At 41.7% G+C, this 15,017-nt stretch overlaps 1 protein-coding gene across 1 annotated transcript in view; it reads left to right on the top strand.

Moving 5' to 3' along the window:
- Positions 1 to 15,017, top strand: part of LOC122552587 (collagen alpha-1(XII) chain-like) — a 275,375-nt gene that overhangs the window by 199,220 nt on the left and 61,138 nt on the right. Inside the window, exons 51-52 of the mRNA XM_087991107.1 lie at positions 10,732 to 10,890; positions 13,511 to 13,588. Coding sequence (XP_087847233.1) covers positions 10,732 to 10,890; positions 13,511 to 13,588 — 237 coding nt within the window. The remainder of the gene's footprint in view (positions 1 to 10,731; positions 10,891 to 13,510; positions 13,589 to 15,017) is intronic.

A 15,017-nucleotide genomic window follows, 5' to 3' on the forward strand; every position in this document is an offset into this window, starting at 1 on the left:
TATATCTCCTTTCCTTGTGAAAGCAGTAACTCTGACAGAGGTTCAGTTTCATGGACACAACAGCTGCTCCCGGGATTTCATCCAAGTGGCCATTTGTCATCTCTCAACAGGGATTGTTAGTGTTATCCGAGGCCATGTTAAACTTGGAGAGTTTACAGCCAAGACCATTCCTGATTTCGTCTGTTACTAGAAGGGTGTCTTTATGCCATGATCAGAAATGGGGAATGTGGCTGATTTACTCTATAATCTTCCTTTTCCCCCGCTTTGGGCACTGACACAGATTGTAATGCTATTCTTAGCAATTTGACTGGAATCACTTAACTTGATGTAAGTTCACCATCCCTTGGCACTACTCTATAGGAGGAATCCTGATAAGTTTTTTTGTTTAATGTTTCCCTCCAATCCGATGCACTGAGCTAATGAGAGGACTTTATTGCATTCAGCTGAAATAGGATAGACCTGCAACTGGATCTTCAGTATATATGTACATATACTATAGATGCACCTTCCAGTTTGAAAATGAACCTTCCAGCTCAGCAAGCAAACCTACGTCCACAAACAGGCTAGAGTGGTTCAAGTTGGCAATTCACCATCACCTTCTCAAGTTCAATTAGTTACGGGTATTGCCTAGGTTACATACAAAGAGCTTATACCCAAAACGTCGATTCTCTTCCTCCTTGGATGCTGCCTGACCTGCTGTGCTTTTCCAGGATCACACTCTTGACACATATATCTCATAAGTACAGAAGTTACTGGAAAAGCTCAGCAGGTCTGGCAGCATCTGTGAAGAGAAATCAGAATTATCGTTTCGGGTCCAATGACCCTTCTTCAGAACTGATGGTAGCTCTGTCCATTTCTGATTTACTGCACCCACAGTTCTTTCAGTTTTTATGTCTCATAAGTAGCCAGACTAATTCCGGGAATATCATGATTGACGTACAAGGACAGATTGGATCAGTTCACTGGAGTTTAGAAGAATGAGGAGATATCTCATAGACATCTCATAAAATTCTAACATGACCAGACAAGGTAAACACAGGAAGGGTGTTCCCTACAACCAGGGAGTCCAGAACCAGGGGTCACAGTCTAACAATATAGGGTGAAACATTTAAAACTGAGATGAAGAGAAATTCATTCATTCAGAGGGTGGGAGTCTGTGGAATTTTCTGCCACAGAGAAAGGTTGAGGCCAAAACATTGAACATTTTCAAGAAGGAGTTAGATATATTTCTGAAGGCTAAAGGGATCAAAGGCTGTGGGGAGAAGCAGAAAGAGGATACTGAGTTGAATAATCAGCCATGATCATATTGAATGGTGCATGAGGCTCGAAGGGCCAAGTCCAAGAGTTTATAGAAACCCTACAGTGTGGAAACAGGCCATTCAGCCCAACAAGTCCACCCCATTCTCCAAAGAACATCCCACCCAGACTCACCCCATCCCTGAAGCCCCCCCACGACAGCTAATCCACCCTAACCTGCACATCCCCGGTAACTATGGGCAATTGAACATGGCCAATCCACCCTAACCTGCACATCTTTGGATTATGGGAGGAAACTGGAGCATCCGAAGGAAACCCAGGCAGACTGGGGGATAATGTGCAAACTCCACGCAGACAGTCGCCCAAGGTCGGAATTGAACCCAGGTCCCTGGCGCTGTGAGGCAGCAGTGCTAACCATTGAGCCACAGTGCCACCCCAAGTACCTACTCTTGCCCCTCTTTCTATATAAAACAAATTTGAATAAGTATCTTGGCAGCAATGCCAGTTTCTGTTTTTCGTTTAGCCCTCATTGGTTTAGATCTATGAAGCTTTGCATTTACCCAACAAGCCTTCAATGGTGTACATCATGAGAGATTTGTTTGAAGAATGGTTGATAATTTCACTAATTGCATTCCACAGCCTTCCATGTAACCAATGCAAAAAGCTCCACGGGGAAATAAGAGTTGTAGTGGTAAACGTGATAAATGTTTTCTTTAGGGATTGCAGACACAGTGGCTTTATGCTTGAAGAGTTATGATGTTTTTGGAATCACTTCTAACTCTCATTGATGCAAATCTGCAAACATATGTGGAAGGGCTGGTGGAAAAATATTCAGTTGCAGTTATGAAAATAGAGGGTTCCGGGCTCCTGCCCCAGACCAAAGCCATTAGTCCACTTCTATTTTCATAATACAGTTCAGCACAAGAGTTTTCCAGTCATGATAGTGCGTTTCACCACCTCAAGGTTTCATAAAGGATGTTAGAATCAATTAAGTATTTTTGAAGTAATGTCATAACGTAGGAAACAAAAGAAACCAGTTTTCAAACTGACACTCCTGACTTGTGGGTTGAAGGAGGTGGAGCAGTGTTTGAGATGTAGCAGGTGAACATGTTAATTTAACAAGTAATTAAGGTCAGAAGGGAACCAATTGATGGTTGTTAAATGGTTTATTGTTGTTCAGCTGTCTAGGCTCTTTTGTGTGCAGTCGTAGTGTCCCTATGTTTGGACTAGGAGTCTCAGGTTCAAATCTTACTTATTCCAGAGGTGTGTCATAACATGCCTGGGCAAGTTGATTAAAAAGAAATCGTCTAGATGGCTAAGGATTTTTTGATGCAGTGATAGTGTCCTTACCTCTGACCCAGGAGGCCCAGTTTCAAGTCCTAACTGCTCCAGTGTAATAACATCTCTCTACAGGCTGATTAGAAAGTATTTTGTCTAGATATCTAGGGGCTCTTGAGGCACAGTGGTATTGTCCAGACCTCAGAGCTGGAAATCTTGGGTTCACATCCTACCTGTTTCAGAGGTGTGTTATGTCTGAACTGGTTGAGCAGGGGATTTTTGTGATGCAGATGTAGTGTCCCTCCCTCTGAGCCAAGAGGCCTAGGGCTCAAGTCCCATGTGCTCTAGAGGTGTTTAATAACATCTCGTTACAGGTTGAGTAGAACATATCCAAAGGGAGAAGAACTGGAAGAGAGTACTGTTAGTTTGGAGCAGTCATAGAGTCATAGAGATGTACAGCACAGAAACAGAACCTTCAATCCAACTCGTCCATGCTGACCAGATATCCCTTGTCCTATTTGCCAGCACATGGCCCATATCCCTCCAAACCCTTCCTATTCGTATACCCATCCAGATGCCTTTTAAATAATGCAATTGTACCAGCCTCTACCACAACCTCTAGCAGCTCATTCCATACACGCACCACCCTCTGCGTGAAAGTGTTGCCCCTTAGGTCTCTTTTATATCTTTCTCCTCTCACCCTTAACCTATGCCCTCTAGTTCTAGACTCCCTCACAAAAGACTTTGTCCGTTTATCCTATCCAAACTCTGCCCTTTAGTTTCTGCCTGGCCAACTTGCTTGGGTTCCATTAACAAACCACTCAAGACAGAGAACAAAGACTCTGGCGATTAGTTGTAGCCTGAGCTATGAGAAAGCTCTTCTGATTCTGAAAGCTATGTGTAGAAATGCCATTCTAAAGCCTTTGTCACGTAGCCCACCAGGCTGATACTGTAACGTAGTGTCATGGAATTGGTAATGCACAATAAAAGATGTTAAGCAGAAGTTTGCCTGCCCCCCCACCAATGGGAATGAAGGATGTTCCCTCTCTATGCTCTATTATTGGGGAATTTTATAGAAAGAGGGATCAGATTCAGGGAGCCTATTCGAAAGGTAGTGTGCAGACGTTAGGGCCCGATTAAGGGCCATTTTGGCACTATTTTGGTATTTTGCCGATGAAAGATCACCTCCTTACCTCATAGGGAGGGTGCCAGATAAATGGAGGCAGCTTTCTAGTGACGGAGAGAGGGACGTTATATCAAAAAGGGGGTTGGTAGTAGATGAGGCAGCAGCCACAGCTCCATCAGTGTCCCGGAAGGACCACCAGGACCTATCATTTCAGACATTTCCTCTCCTCCTGTAGGCCCCTGGCTTCCCACAGTGGTGGCCCAGGCTCGGCTTTTCCAACTGGGCTAGCAGGTCTGTGAATGGGCTGCAGCCCCTGGACCAGATGGCAGCACTGGTCCCAGTCACCCAGACAGCTGGCACGTTAATGTTGAGTGGAAGGCTCACCATCCGCGCATGTGACAGTGACACATATTTCCAGCTAACTGGGCCAGTCCCCCAACCAGTACAATTCAGCCCAGTGTTTTTCAGCTGTACTTAAAACCTAGAGATAAGCTAGAGGGACATGTAGATTTTCTTTTGAAGAAGAATAATGAATTATCTTGGTTTTTTAGGCAATATCTCTTTCTCGAAAATCCCAAGAAGAGGTTTAGGATGAAAATTGGCTTTGGCAGGGTCCACAAAACAGCCAATAGAAAAATCACCTGTATAGTAAACACTTGGCCTGATTTCTCTCCTATTGGTGCAAATGACAAAGTAACTTATTTGGCTGTGAAATGCTTTGGGAATTTGTCCTCTTTTGAATAATATAATGAAATAGACAGCTTTTAGTCTCAAAACTCAGTCGAGTGATTCCTTGAAGTCGAATAAGTATTTTTTTTAACTCTGCAACATTCTCTTAAACAACATCAAAGAACTCTGAGGAAACTTGGATTATGTATAATAAAGCAAGGGTTAGTGATCCTGACACCTGAGAATTGAGTGAATTTCAGTTCCATTTGGACACTGATGTGAGCACTCAGGGATCTAGTGGAATATAGGAACTGCTGCAGTTCTGAAACTTTTGACTTGTTTTTAAGAAAAACTTTAATCAATAGAAAGGATATTAAGCTGGACAGAGCTCAGAAGAGATTTGCCTGGATGTTGCTGGGTATGGAAGGTTTGAGTTATAAAGAAAGGCTGGATAGGCTGGGACTTTTTTCACTGGAGTGTAGGAGGTTGAGAGGTGACCTGGTAGAAGTTTATAAAATAATGTGAGGTATAAATAAAGTTAATGGTAGTTGTCTTTTCACTAGAATGGGGAATTTCAAGATGAGGAGGTACAATTTTAAGGTGAAAGGCAAAAGATTTAAAATAGACAAATTGAGGGGCAACTTTTTATACAGAGGGCGGTTTGCGTGTGGAATGAACTTCCTGAGGAAGTAGTGGACGTGGGTACGTGGCAATGTTTAAAAGACATTTGGATGAGTACGTGAGTAGGGTGGGTTTGGAGGGATGTGGGCCAGGAGCAGACAGGTGGGACTAGTTTTGTTTGGGATAATGGTTGATGAGGACTGGTTGGACGGAAGGGTCTGTTTCTGCGCTCTATGACTTTTATGAGACCTAGCACAGCAAGTACATTGTTGAACCAAAGTTAAGCAAAGGATTGTTTTCGTACTGGCATTGTAGATGAACGGCTCAACAGCTGTAAAATGTTTATCAGATCTGTGTGACATGAACCTTGCTAAAATCAGCCAAGACTGTGAAGTTTAACTAAGCAAAAATAAACACGCAGAAAACATGATGGGATTGCACTGACCTGGAGATTGACTGGGGAGAGGGCAGTTAAAAATAAAACAGACTGAAAAATTACAATCAAGATCATTTTAAAGGCGGGTATCAGTCAAAGATAAGTGTCGGATTTGAAAGATGGGTGCTGAATCCTTACATAAGCAAGATCAATCCTTGTGGATTGTTTTTCTGGTTCTAAGTAAAACTTTTTTATGTGCATAGTCCCAAAAGTTAAAGTCTCCTTTCATGTCTGTACTGGAGCCACAAGAAATGACACAACCCTGAGTCCCAGAGGTCAACATCACAGCCAGGCTTAGATTTGAACGTTGATTAAAAGGCTCCAAGCCAGACAAACTTGAGTAATCATCCTCTTTAAAAGGGAAGGAAAGTGTAACAAAAGCACTTTCTATAATACTCACTTCATTTTATTTTAAAAAAACAGTAGATGTAATTTAGAAACTATGCTGGATTCTGCCATTATTCTCATCCAAACAGAGACTGACATTTGCATTTCCATGTCTCCATCAGTCATTTTGATGAAACATATTCATTGACATGTCATCAAGTGTTGAATGCGGTCTTTGTCAGGTTTTGAATCTGAGCCTGTACAAGCTAGTTATGACCTCCCTTCACATTCTGATCAGGTTTCAAGCCTTTCAACAATATTTATCAAGATCAAGAGTGACATGTGCTTTGACTATGATTGTGGTAAATATCTCTTCCTTATCCCATCAATGATACATTTGGTTTCTCACCGTAACACACGCGGCCTTTTCCACCCCTTCTTATGCTTGATGTCCAATCTTTGCTTCCTTCTATCACATGGAATGCCTTGCTGTTTCCTGTAAATCAAAAGTGCTGTGGAAGTGCACTCTGTCTGACCTTCCATGTGGTGTAATCCAATGGAATGATTTAAAACCCTTTGCTTTTAAATCATTCAGTTTTCTGTTCTCTTCCATTCAGTCTGTTCCATATTGAAATTACCTTCTCGATTCCTCTTTCTAACTCTACTTCATCAGCATTTTTAGAACCTTGATGCATAGCCTTATTGTCTTAAAATTAAAGCATTTCTGATTGACCTCACATTTTTGAACACAATGAAAACCTATCTCTTTCAATTCTGCAAAGGCCAGGTTCTTTTACGTTGGTTGCAAGGCTGACAAGAGACCTCTTTTCTTTGCTGATATTCCTTCTTATTCTATCAACATCTTACTATCATCAAAACAATCTCATTAACTCCTTTTCTGAGATAAAATTTCCCATGTCCCTTCCACTGCCAGATGCGTCACGAAACTTAGATTTTCTTATCAAGAAAAGAAAATTGTTCTTTTTCCTTGAATGATACCTATGATTTGAGACTGTCCAAGATTTGCACAATGTCCTTATGAATGGTTGACTATTTTTTGCTGCAGTCCTGGATATACTGCAAGATAAAATTACCATTGAGATGATCTTCAACTCCAACTTGTCACCATCCATCCCAACCATTTATCATAAGAACAGGAGTAGGCAATTTTACCCATAAAGCCTATTCTACTTTTTAATGTGATCATTGTTTATCATTGCATAAAATCCATTGATGTATGTGCTTTCCCTCATAGCCTTAATATCTTTATCTCATACAAATTCTTGATCTCAGTCTTGGGAAATATAATTTGACTCATCAATCATAGTCTTTTGGAGAGAGTTCCAGATTTTCACAACCTCCGTTGGATCAAAGCGTGCTTTTCACTCTTGATTTTTGTGATTGAGTCCCATTTATTCTGGATGCCCTCACCAGAGGAAATGAGTTTTCATTTACTTAATAGATAAAAGCCCCTTGTAATTTAATAAATCTGAACTACCCACCCCCTCCACCCCCACTTACTGATTTCTGAAATTATGGGAGTACAACCCAATGGTTATGTAACCTTAGAATTTTATTCCTGAACCCTGATATCACTTTCGTTCAAAGTTTATGAGAAGATTTGTAGTTCGGGTGCTCATTGTTGTGGTTCTGTTCGCTGAGCTGGGAATTTGTGTTGCAGACGTTTTGTCCCCTGTCTAGGTGACATCCTCAGTGCTTGGGACCCTCCTGTGAAGCGCTTCTGTGATCACTTTTGTGAAATTGTGTAATGTACTCTTAGAGAACACTACCTATTTCATGGGGTGAAATGTAATTCATCATACAGTTTCCTGATTCATTCATCAAATGCTCAGAACTAGCTGTGGAACTCATCATCTCCATCAGCTGTTTCACCTTTTTCCGTCTTGAGCTTTGAAAAGTTTGGTTCATCCAGGTTTGTCTTTCATAAGACGTGCTGGTATTTCAATCGATACAACCAGAAAGAACATCTATTTCTTATGCTATGTGTAAAAATAAGTGATCGGTCCTCAATAAAATTAAACAGGAAGTGCTGGAGAAACTCAGCAATTCTGGTAACTTCTATGAAGAGAGAAACAAAGTTAACATTTTGAGTCTAATCTGACTCATCTTGGAAATGATGTATCGATACAGTCTTGTGTAGAAAGCTACCTCCATCATGCCTTCATCCTTCAATGTTTCTACACATAACATTTTCTAAAACAAATATTTATCGTAAAATATATTCTAGGCTTCTTCTGCAAAATTAAAATTTGTTGCAGCATTACAGACATTTTACATTTAATATAGCTTGGGGGACTTTGACAGATTGCATTAAAAATGAATTTATTTCAAGTTTTGTGAACATACCTGAAGTGGTTTGTTCAAAAGAGGTAATTGGAAGTTCTTAGATTAGATTACTTACAGTGTGGAAACAGGCCCTTCGGCCCAACAAGTCCACACCGCCCCGCCAAAGCACAACCCACCCATACCCCTACATTTACCTCTTACCTAACACTACGGGCAATTTAGCATGGCCAATTCACCTGACCTGCACATCTTTGGACTGTGGGAGGAAACCGGAGCACCCGGAGGAAACCCACGCAGACACGGGGAGAATGTGCAAACTCCACACAGTCAGTCGCCTGAGGCGGGAATTGAACCCGGGTCTCTGGCGCTGTGAGGCAGCAGTGCTAATCACTGTGCCACCGTGCCGCCCACCGTTCTGTCGGGACATTAGAGAACTTTTGAAACAAGGCTTCCTAAAAATCACCGGGTGGCACGGTAGCTCAGTGCTTAGTATTACTGCCTCACAGCACCAGGGTCCCATGTTTGATTCCAGCCTTGGGCGACTGTCTGTGTGGAGTTTGCACGTTCTCCCCGTGTCTGCGTGGGTTTCCTCCGGGTGCTCCGGTTTCCTCCCACAGTCCAAAGATGTGCAGGTCAGGTCAATTGGCCATGCTAAATTGCCCATAGTGTTAGGTGCATTAGTCAGAGGGAAATGGGTCTGGGTGGGTTACTCTTCGAAGGGTCGGTGTGGACTTGTTGGGCTGAAGGGCTTGTTTCCAGACGAGGGAATCAAATGACTGGTAATAACTGTGTTCTTTTCCATAGACCTTACTCAGACTGCTTTTGAATACTAATTGGCTTGGAGAAGTTCTTGTTTTATCTGGTATTGATGGACGAAAGCCTGCTAAGAACAAGCTGAGCTAGATAGAAGCTAGTTAAGGACAAACTGAGTTGGTAGAAAGCTTACTATGAACAAGCTGCCCAGCTCATTATCTCTCCTTTCTTTAAAGAAACCTTATATGTCAGTTCAGGGTGAAATTTAATTGTTCTTTTGAAAAAGTGATTGAAAAGAATATTTCAAGATTGTATTTCCTGAATAAGCTGTGCCTGCAAGCCTTCAGAGACAATGGTTCATGTTTAGCATTGTCCAGAATATCAGTGCAACAGACTGGAAAGTATCCAATACTTTAAGAATAAGCCATTATGGCCAAAGTGATTTTTTTTTTTGTGGAAAACTGATCTCTGCAGAGAGTTTTATCTTACCTCTCAAAGTGCATATTTATAGGGCGAAGTATTTATATTTCTGACTGTGTGTGCTAACCAATTATTGCATCTTCATTGAATAATTTTGCTTTGATATTATTATCAATTATTATGTTTATAGTCTTCTGTTCCAATCAGATATTGTCACCGTGGTAACTGGAAAAGTATTTTTATGTGATGTAGTTTAGAGAGACAGTTCACTAACTGCAGCCTTGGTCGCAACAATAGGAAGCACAGAATGTATGCTCAGGATGAAATTGAGGGACAGACACTTGAAAACAAAATACCAAAAAAAAGATAAACTAACATCAGTGTGCAGAAGTAATTCTGGAAATGTCATTTTCTTCTGCTAACAGATTCAATGCTGAGAAAACATTCTAAACCCCTGACAAATCAGTTGTTGAGTCATTATATGCAAGTATACTTCAAGACACCTTAAGTGTCGCTGAGTCAATATCTTCAGACTTCTTCCCTAGCAGCATTGTAGGTCTATGCAAAATGGACTATAGCACTTCAAGATGACAGTTCACCACCACTTTCTCAAGGGCATTTCAAGATGGGCAGTAAATGTAGGCCCAGCCAGCAATGTCCTAGACTCCATGAATAAATGGTAAAAGAAGTAAGGCATGCTTGCAGTAAATATATCACAGTCGAGAGTGTGTTGCTGGAAAATCACAGCAGGTCAGGCAGCATCTGAGGAGCAGGAAAATCGACATTTTGGGCACAAGCCCTTCATCAGGAATGAGGCTTGTGGATTGGGGGTGAGAGATAAATCTCTCAGCCCCGACCCACAAGCCTCTCTCAGCCCCGGCCCACAAGCCTCAATCCTGATGAAGGGCTTAAGCCCAAAACATCGATTCTCCTGCTCCTTAGATGCTGCCTGACTGGCTGGGCTTTTCCAGCAACACACTCTCGCCTGTGATCTCCAACATCTGCAGTCCTCACAATATATCACAGCTAGGGATCTCGGTAAAGCAATCCAGTGAAAATGAATACATAATGAAGCAAAAATGTATTCTTCATACTCGTTTGATAAAGTAAAACAATTCATTGGGACAGTTTATTACTTTAAACTTGTTTGTTTCAGATGTTACAGGAGGCAGGTAAAGAGACAACTTGCATTGAAATAATGCTTTAAACTAGCAAACCATCCCAGTTAGTCATACCTACTCACACTGTGACCCCAAACTATGTGAGGAGATATTTGATCACACAGCCCAAAACCTTAGTCAAAGATGCAGATTTCAAAAATTCTTACAAAGACGGGAAGGAGAACAGGTTTAAGTATGAGATTCCAAGGTTTAATGTTCAGGCAGCTGAAAGTAAGGCCACCAAGTTTACTAAGGAGACGCGAAACTGGGGTCACGCTGTGTTTAATGAATCCTTGCATTTAGTGAATACAAAAAAGATGTACATCATTCTGTGGAATGTGAATTTCACTCTCATGTTTCCAATGTCCCCTTTGCAGGTTCATCTCATGGTGAATCAGAACACTGTCAAACTGATTGTGGACTGTGAAGAGGTTGAAGAGAAGACGGCAAATCCGCCCGGTAACATTACCACCGACGGATACGAAATTCTTGGAAAGCTGGCAAAAACTAGAGGGCCAAAGGGCAGGTCGGCTCCAGTAAGTGACAACAATTTCATTGAGTTAAAGGTGCTAACCTTTTCGATACTTCTTTGCCTCCCTTGCAGATCTTTGATTGTTCAGAGCATTTGATACCCAACTAGTTGGCATGAGTATATGCCAAGCTGTTAACTGACATCAACATTTATTAGCTATTTTTTCTGAATGGTACAGTTATGTCACATAATCAAGAAACTGATTATGAAACACGCAGATGACAAGCAACATGAATTCGACTGGGACAACACTACTATTATAGGACAAGCCAAACAGAGAACAGCCAGGGAATTCCTAGAGGCATGGCACTCATCCACAGATTCAAATCAATAAGCACATTGAACTGGACCCAATATACTGACTACTGCAACGGACAGCTGGAACTGACAACCGGAAGCGGCAGAGCCAAACCACTATAAATGCCGGAGGAAACATCACAGAAGCGCTTCACAGGAGGTTCCCAAGCACTGAGGATGTCACCTAGACAGGGGACGAAACGTCTGCAACGCAAATTCCCAGCTCGGTGAACAGAACCACAACAACGAGCACCCGAGCTACAAATCTTCTCACAAACTTTGATCAAGAAACTGAAATTATTTTTGGTTAAGTTAGCCCTTTTCTCAAAAGCTTAAGTGTTAAACACCCAAATGGGGGTTCTACCAGAACTGGGTGAGTGTGGGTCAATACCAGCGACAACCATGTGTGACTATATATGCCCCCCATTGCTTTTATATTTAGAATCATCAATCCTGGAAGTTTCAGTTCAGTCCTTCTCCAATCTGTTAATTCTCCTCTGTTCCAATAGCTCAACAGTGTGCCAGAGATGAAATCAAGAACTGCCTGTGGGAGGAGAACATTTCTAGTTTTAAATGTTTTAGTGAGCAAACACAGCTATATTGTGCCTTTTGTCCATATAACCATCAGAAAAACAAATTTCTCTAATGTATAAAAGATGGTGCAGGAGCATGTTTGTTACCTTGTGTGAGACCAAGGGTCTGAAGGCATTTATCATTGATCCTTTTTGGGTAAAAAGAAAATGCACCATTTGTCCGCCAATCTCTGGTATCATGGGTATAGAGGAATGGGTTCCCATTTTATGGGATAGTGTTTTACAATGCTGAATTTGATTCTGATCAAGGCCTCATCCACAATTGTAGGCCAATGGTCTGTGCTCCATTTAAAGATGTAACTTTGCGAATAGACTTTGGGCATAATTTTCAGGCTTGGAGCATCAGGTTGGAGATGGGTGCAGAAGCGAGTGAAACTCCAAACCAGGAGCAGAGTGCATGTTCATGTGCAATCTCACGATCCTTAGCCTATTATACTCATGCACACATGAGGATCCTGGCAAGTCTTGCAATAGGGCATGCAGAATGTTGACAACCCACTCACACATCATGGGGTGATTGGGCATCCTGTCAGCAAAGAGAAGACATGACCCCAATGCTTCCTGGGTCAGTTCTTCTCCTTTCCCAACAGACCCTCCTCCCCTATGCTACCTTTGCTCCACTTGGGGAAACGTACACTGCAACTCAACCATTCACATACCTTAACGGTGCATTGCTTGCTCTGAACTCACGCCAAGGTCCTGGAAAAAGGTTAACTTGCCAGATGCATGTAGCTAGGTCTCTGAATATAGTTGGAATGAACTATATTGGGAACCTGATTCTGGTGAATTGGGCTTGCGATGAGTTGCAAATGTACGCAGATAGGTTTCCCGGAACTTCCCCACCTTCCAAGGTTGGAGGACATCATTGCAAATGTTTACCTGGCTGTCGGGTTTCCAGTGTTTTTCTGCCTTTTATCTAATCTCTTGTGGACCAGATACTTCTGCCTCAATGAATAGCTTGTGTCAAGCTCCAGTATTTAAGGTGCACCTTCTCATGGGTTTGAATAAAAGGAGAGCACAAAACTGGGGTAAAATCATTGCAGTCCAATAGCAATTATAAATAACTTTCCTATCCATGAACAATTTATTCAACAGAAACATTGAGTGAAACATTTTGTTGAATATTAATTGGTCTAATGGGCCATTTTCAATAATTGGAATATCTGGAGAATTTAAGGTGAGGAACAGAGAATTCTGGTAATGCAGGGCATATCCCAGTGTTGAGTTGTTGCTATAGACAATTACGCTATTTGTCAAGCTCAGAACTGGAATAACTGTGAGGCTTAAATGAGATTAAAAACAATGGAACAAAGAAAGACTAGAGTGATAGTTGTACTGACTGCCATTGCAGCAGTGCATGGAAAAATAAAAGAATGTCAAGAGATGAAAATCATTGGGCAAAAAACTCCAATCAGCTAGTGAAAAAGCATTAGGCAAAATAAAAGCATTGAAGACAGAAGGGAATACAGAACAAAGTGCTACTGATGTTGGAAATCTGTAACACACTTGAAGATGCTATAGGCACTCCAAAGTTCCAACTGTATCTGTACAGGCAGGAGAGAGAAGAAAACCAAAGGGTATAGCTTTGCGAGTTGATGAACATTTCATTAGAAAGGAATAAATGGAGCACATTGGTTTGAGTGAAGACCATTGGCAAGACCAAGGGACATTCAGGCTAATTGCCACAACATCTGTTGATTTGCTTCAATGTTTTTTTTTCTCTTTTGATTACAGTTTGAAATTCAAAGCTTCGACATCATCTGCAGCCTAGGTTGGGTTATGAGAGACAAATGCTGCGATCTTCCTTCCATGGCAAGTATCCACCTGTCAGTAGGTGACAGACGCCAGTGTTTTGGCCCGTTTGTGTTTTCCTTGAATTGTCAGAGGTGCCTGTTTTTCATAACTGAGGAGGTATTTCTGTTGCAAAAAAAGTGTCGGGAAAGCAAAACAATTTTGTGTTTCTGAAATAACTGCACAGAAGCCAGTATCCTGTCACAAGAAACCCTTTATTTACACATGCACAGTACATGGGCTCTGACCAATCAGTTCAGAGCCAGCTCCTAGCATGAGGAGAATCTATGAATCTCCTGATTAATATCTGTCAGCCAGGGCTCTCTGTTTGGGCCAGGTTAAAAACCCCAATCAGGGAATTCATAGCTAATGAGATGTCCCTGGCCCTTGTTCCAAGCACTGCAGAATTCTTTCAGAATGAAAACATAAGAACTGGGAGCAGGAGTAGGCGATCTGGTCCCTCGAGCCTGCTCCCCCATTCAATAAGATCATGGCTGATCTTTTCATGGCCTCAGCTTCACTTCCCCACCCTCTCATTGTAATCCTTAATTCCTTTACTGTTCAAAAAATTATCTTTCTTAGCTTTGAAAGCATTTACTGAGGAAGCCTCAACTCCTTCACTGGGCAGAGAATTCCATAGATTCACAACCCTCTGGGTGAAGACGTTCCTTCTCAGTTCAGTCCTAAATCTGCTCCCCCTAATCTTGAGGCTGTGCCCTCTTGTCCTAGTTTCACCGGCCAGTGTAAACATCCTCTCTGCTTCTATCTTATCTATTGACTTCATAATTTTATATGGTTCTATAAGATCCTCCCGCATTCTTCTAAATTCCAATAAATATAATCCCAGTCTACTCAGTCTGTCCTCATAAGCCAACCCTAGTAAATGCACTCATTAATGAAGCAGCACTCAACAAGGGCTGCTTCATCAACACCAAATATCAGCCCAATTGGATAACAGTGAGTCTCCCAAACTTAAGTGGGCATGCCGTATCCCTGGGTGATGGATCAATTTCAGGAGCGTGACAGAGGTGGGGCTGACTTTGAGTTCAAGTGATGACACCTCCAGGATAACATACAGCTGGAGTTGGCAAAACCGCATCCAATGCACACTTGAGTCATTGTGACTTTATTAACATTACAGGAGAGGTAGGGTTGATTACTCACATTCAGTTGGTGTCATAAAGGCACTTTATTTCCACTTGCTGTGCTTCACTCAGTAAAATTTAGTCTCAAAATAACTGAGGTAATGGAAAGCTTCCCAATGATTAGTACAAGATTCATTGTACTTTATCACCAGAAATAGGTGATCATGAACATTTCCAAATTGGTGCAAAACTCCTAATATCTTTGGTGCAAGTAATATTCAGTGACACGGGGAACATATCCATCTACCTGTCTGCATTCTGCCACTTCCAAATTTGTTATGGGTAACTCAGCAATAAATGGATAC

This window comes from Chiloscyllium plagiosum, unplaced genomic scaffold (genome assembly GCF_037043375.1).
Source record: "Chiloscyllium plagiosum isolate Xiang-an unplaced genomic scaffold, Cpla_swu_hap1 HiC_scaffold_10, whole genome shotgun sequence".
Lineage (NCBI taxonomy): Eukaryota > Metazoa > Chordata > Chondrichthyes > Orectolobiformes > Hemiscylliidae > Chiloscyllium > Chiloscyllium plagiosum.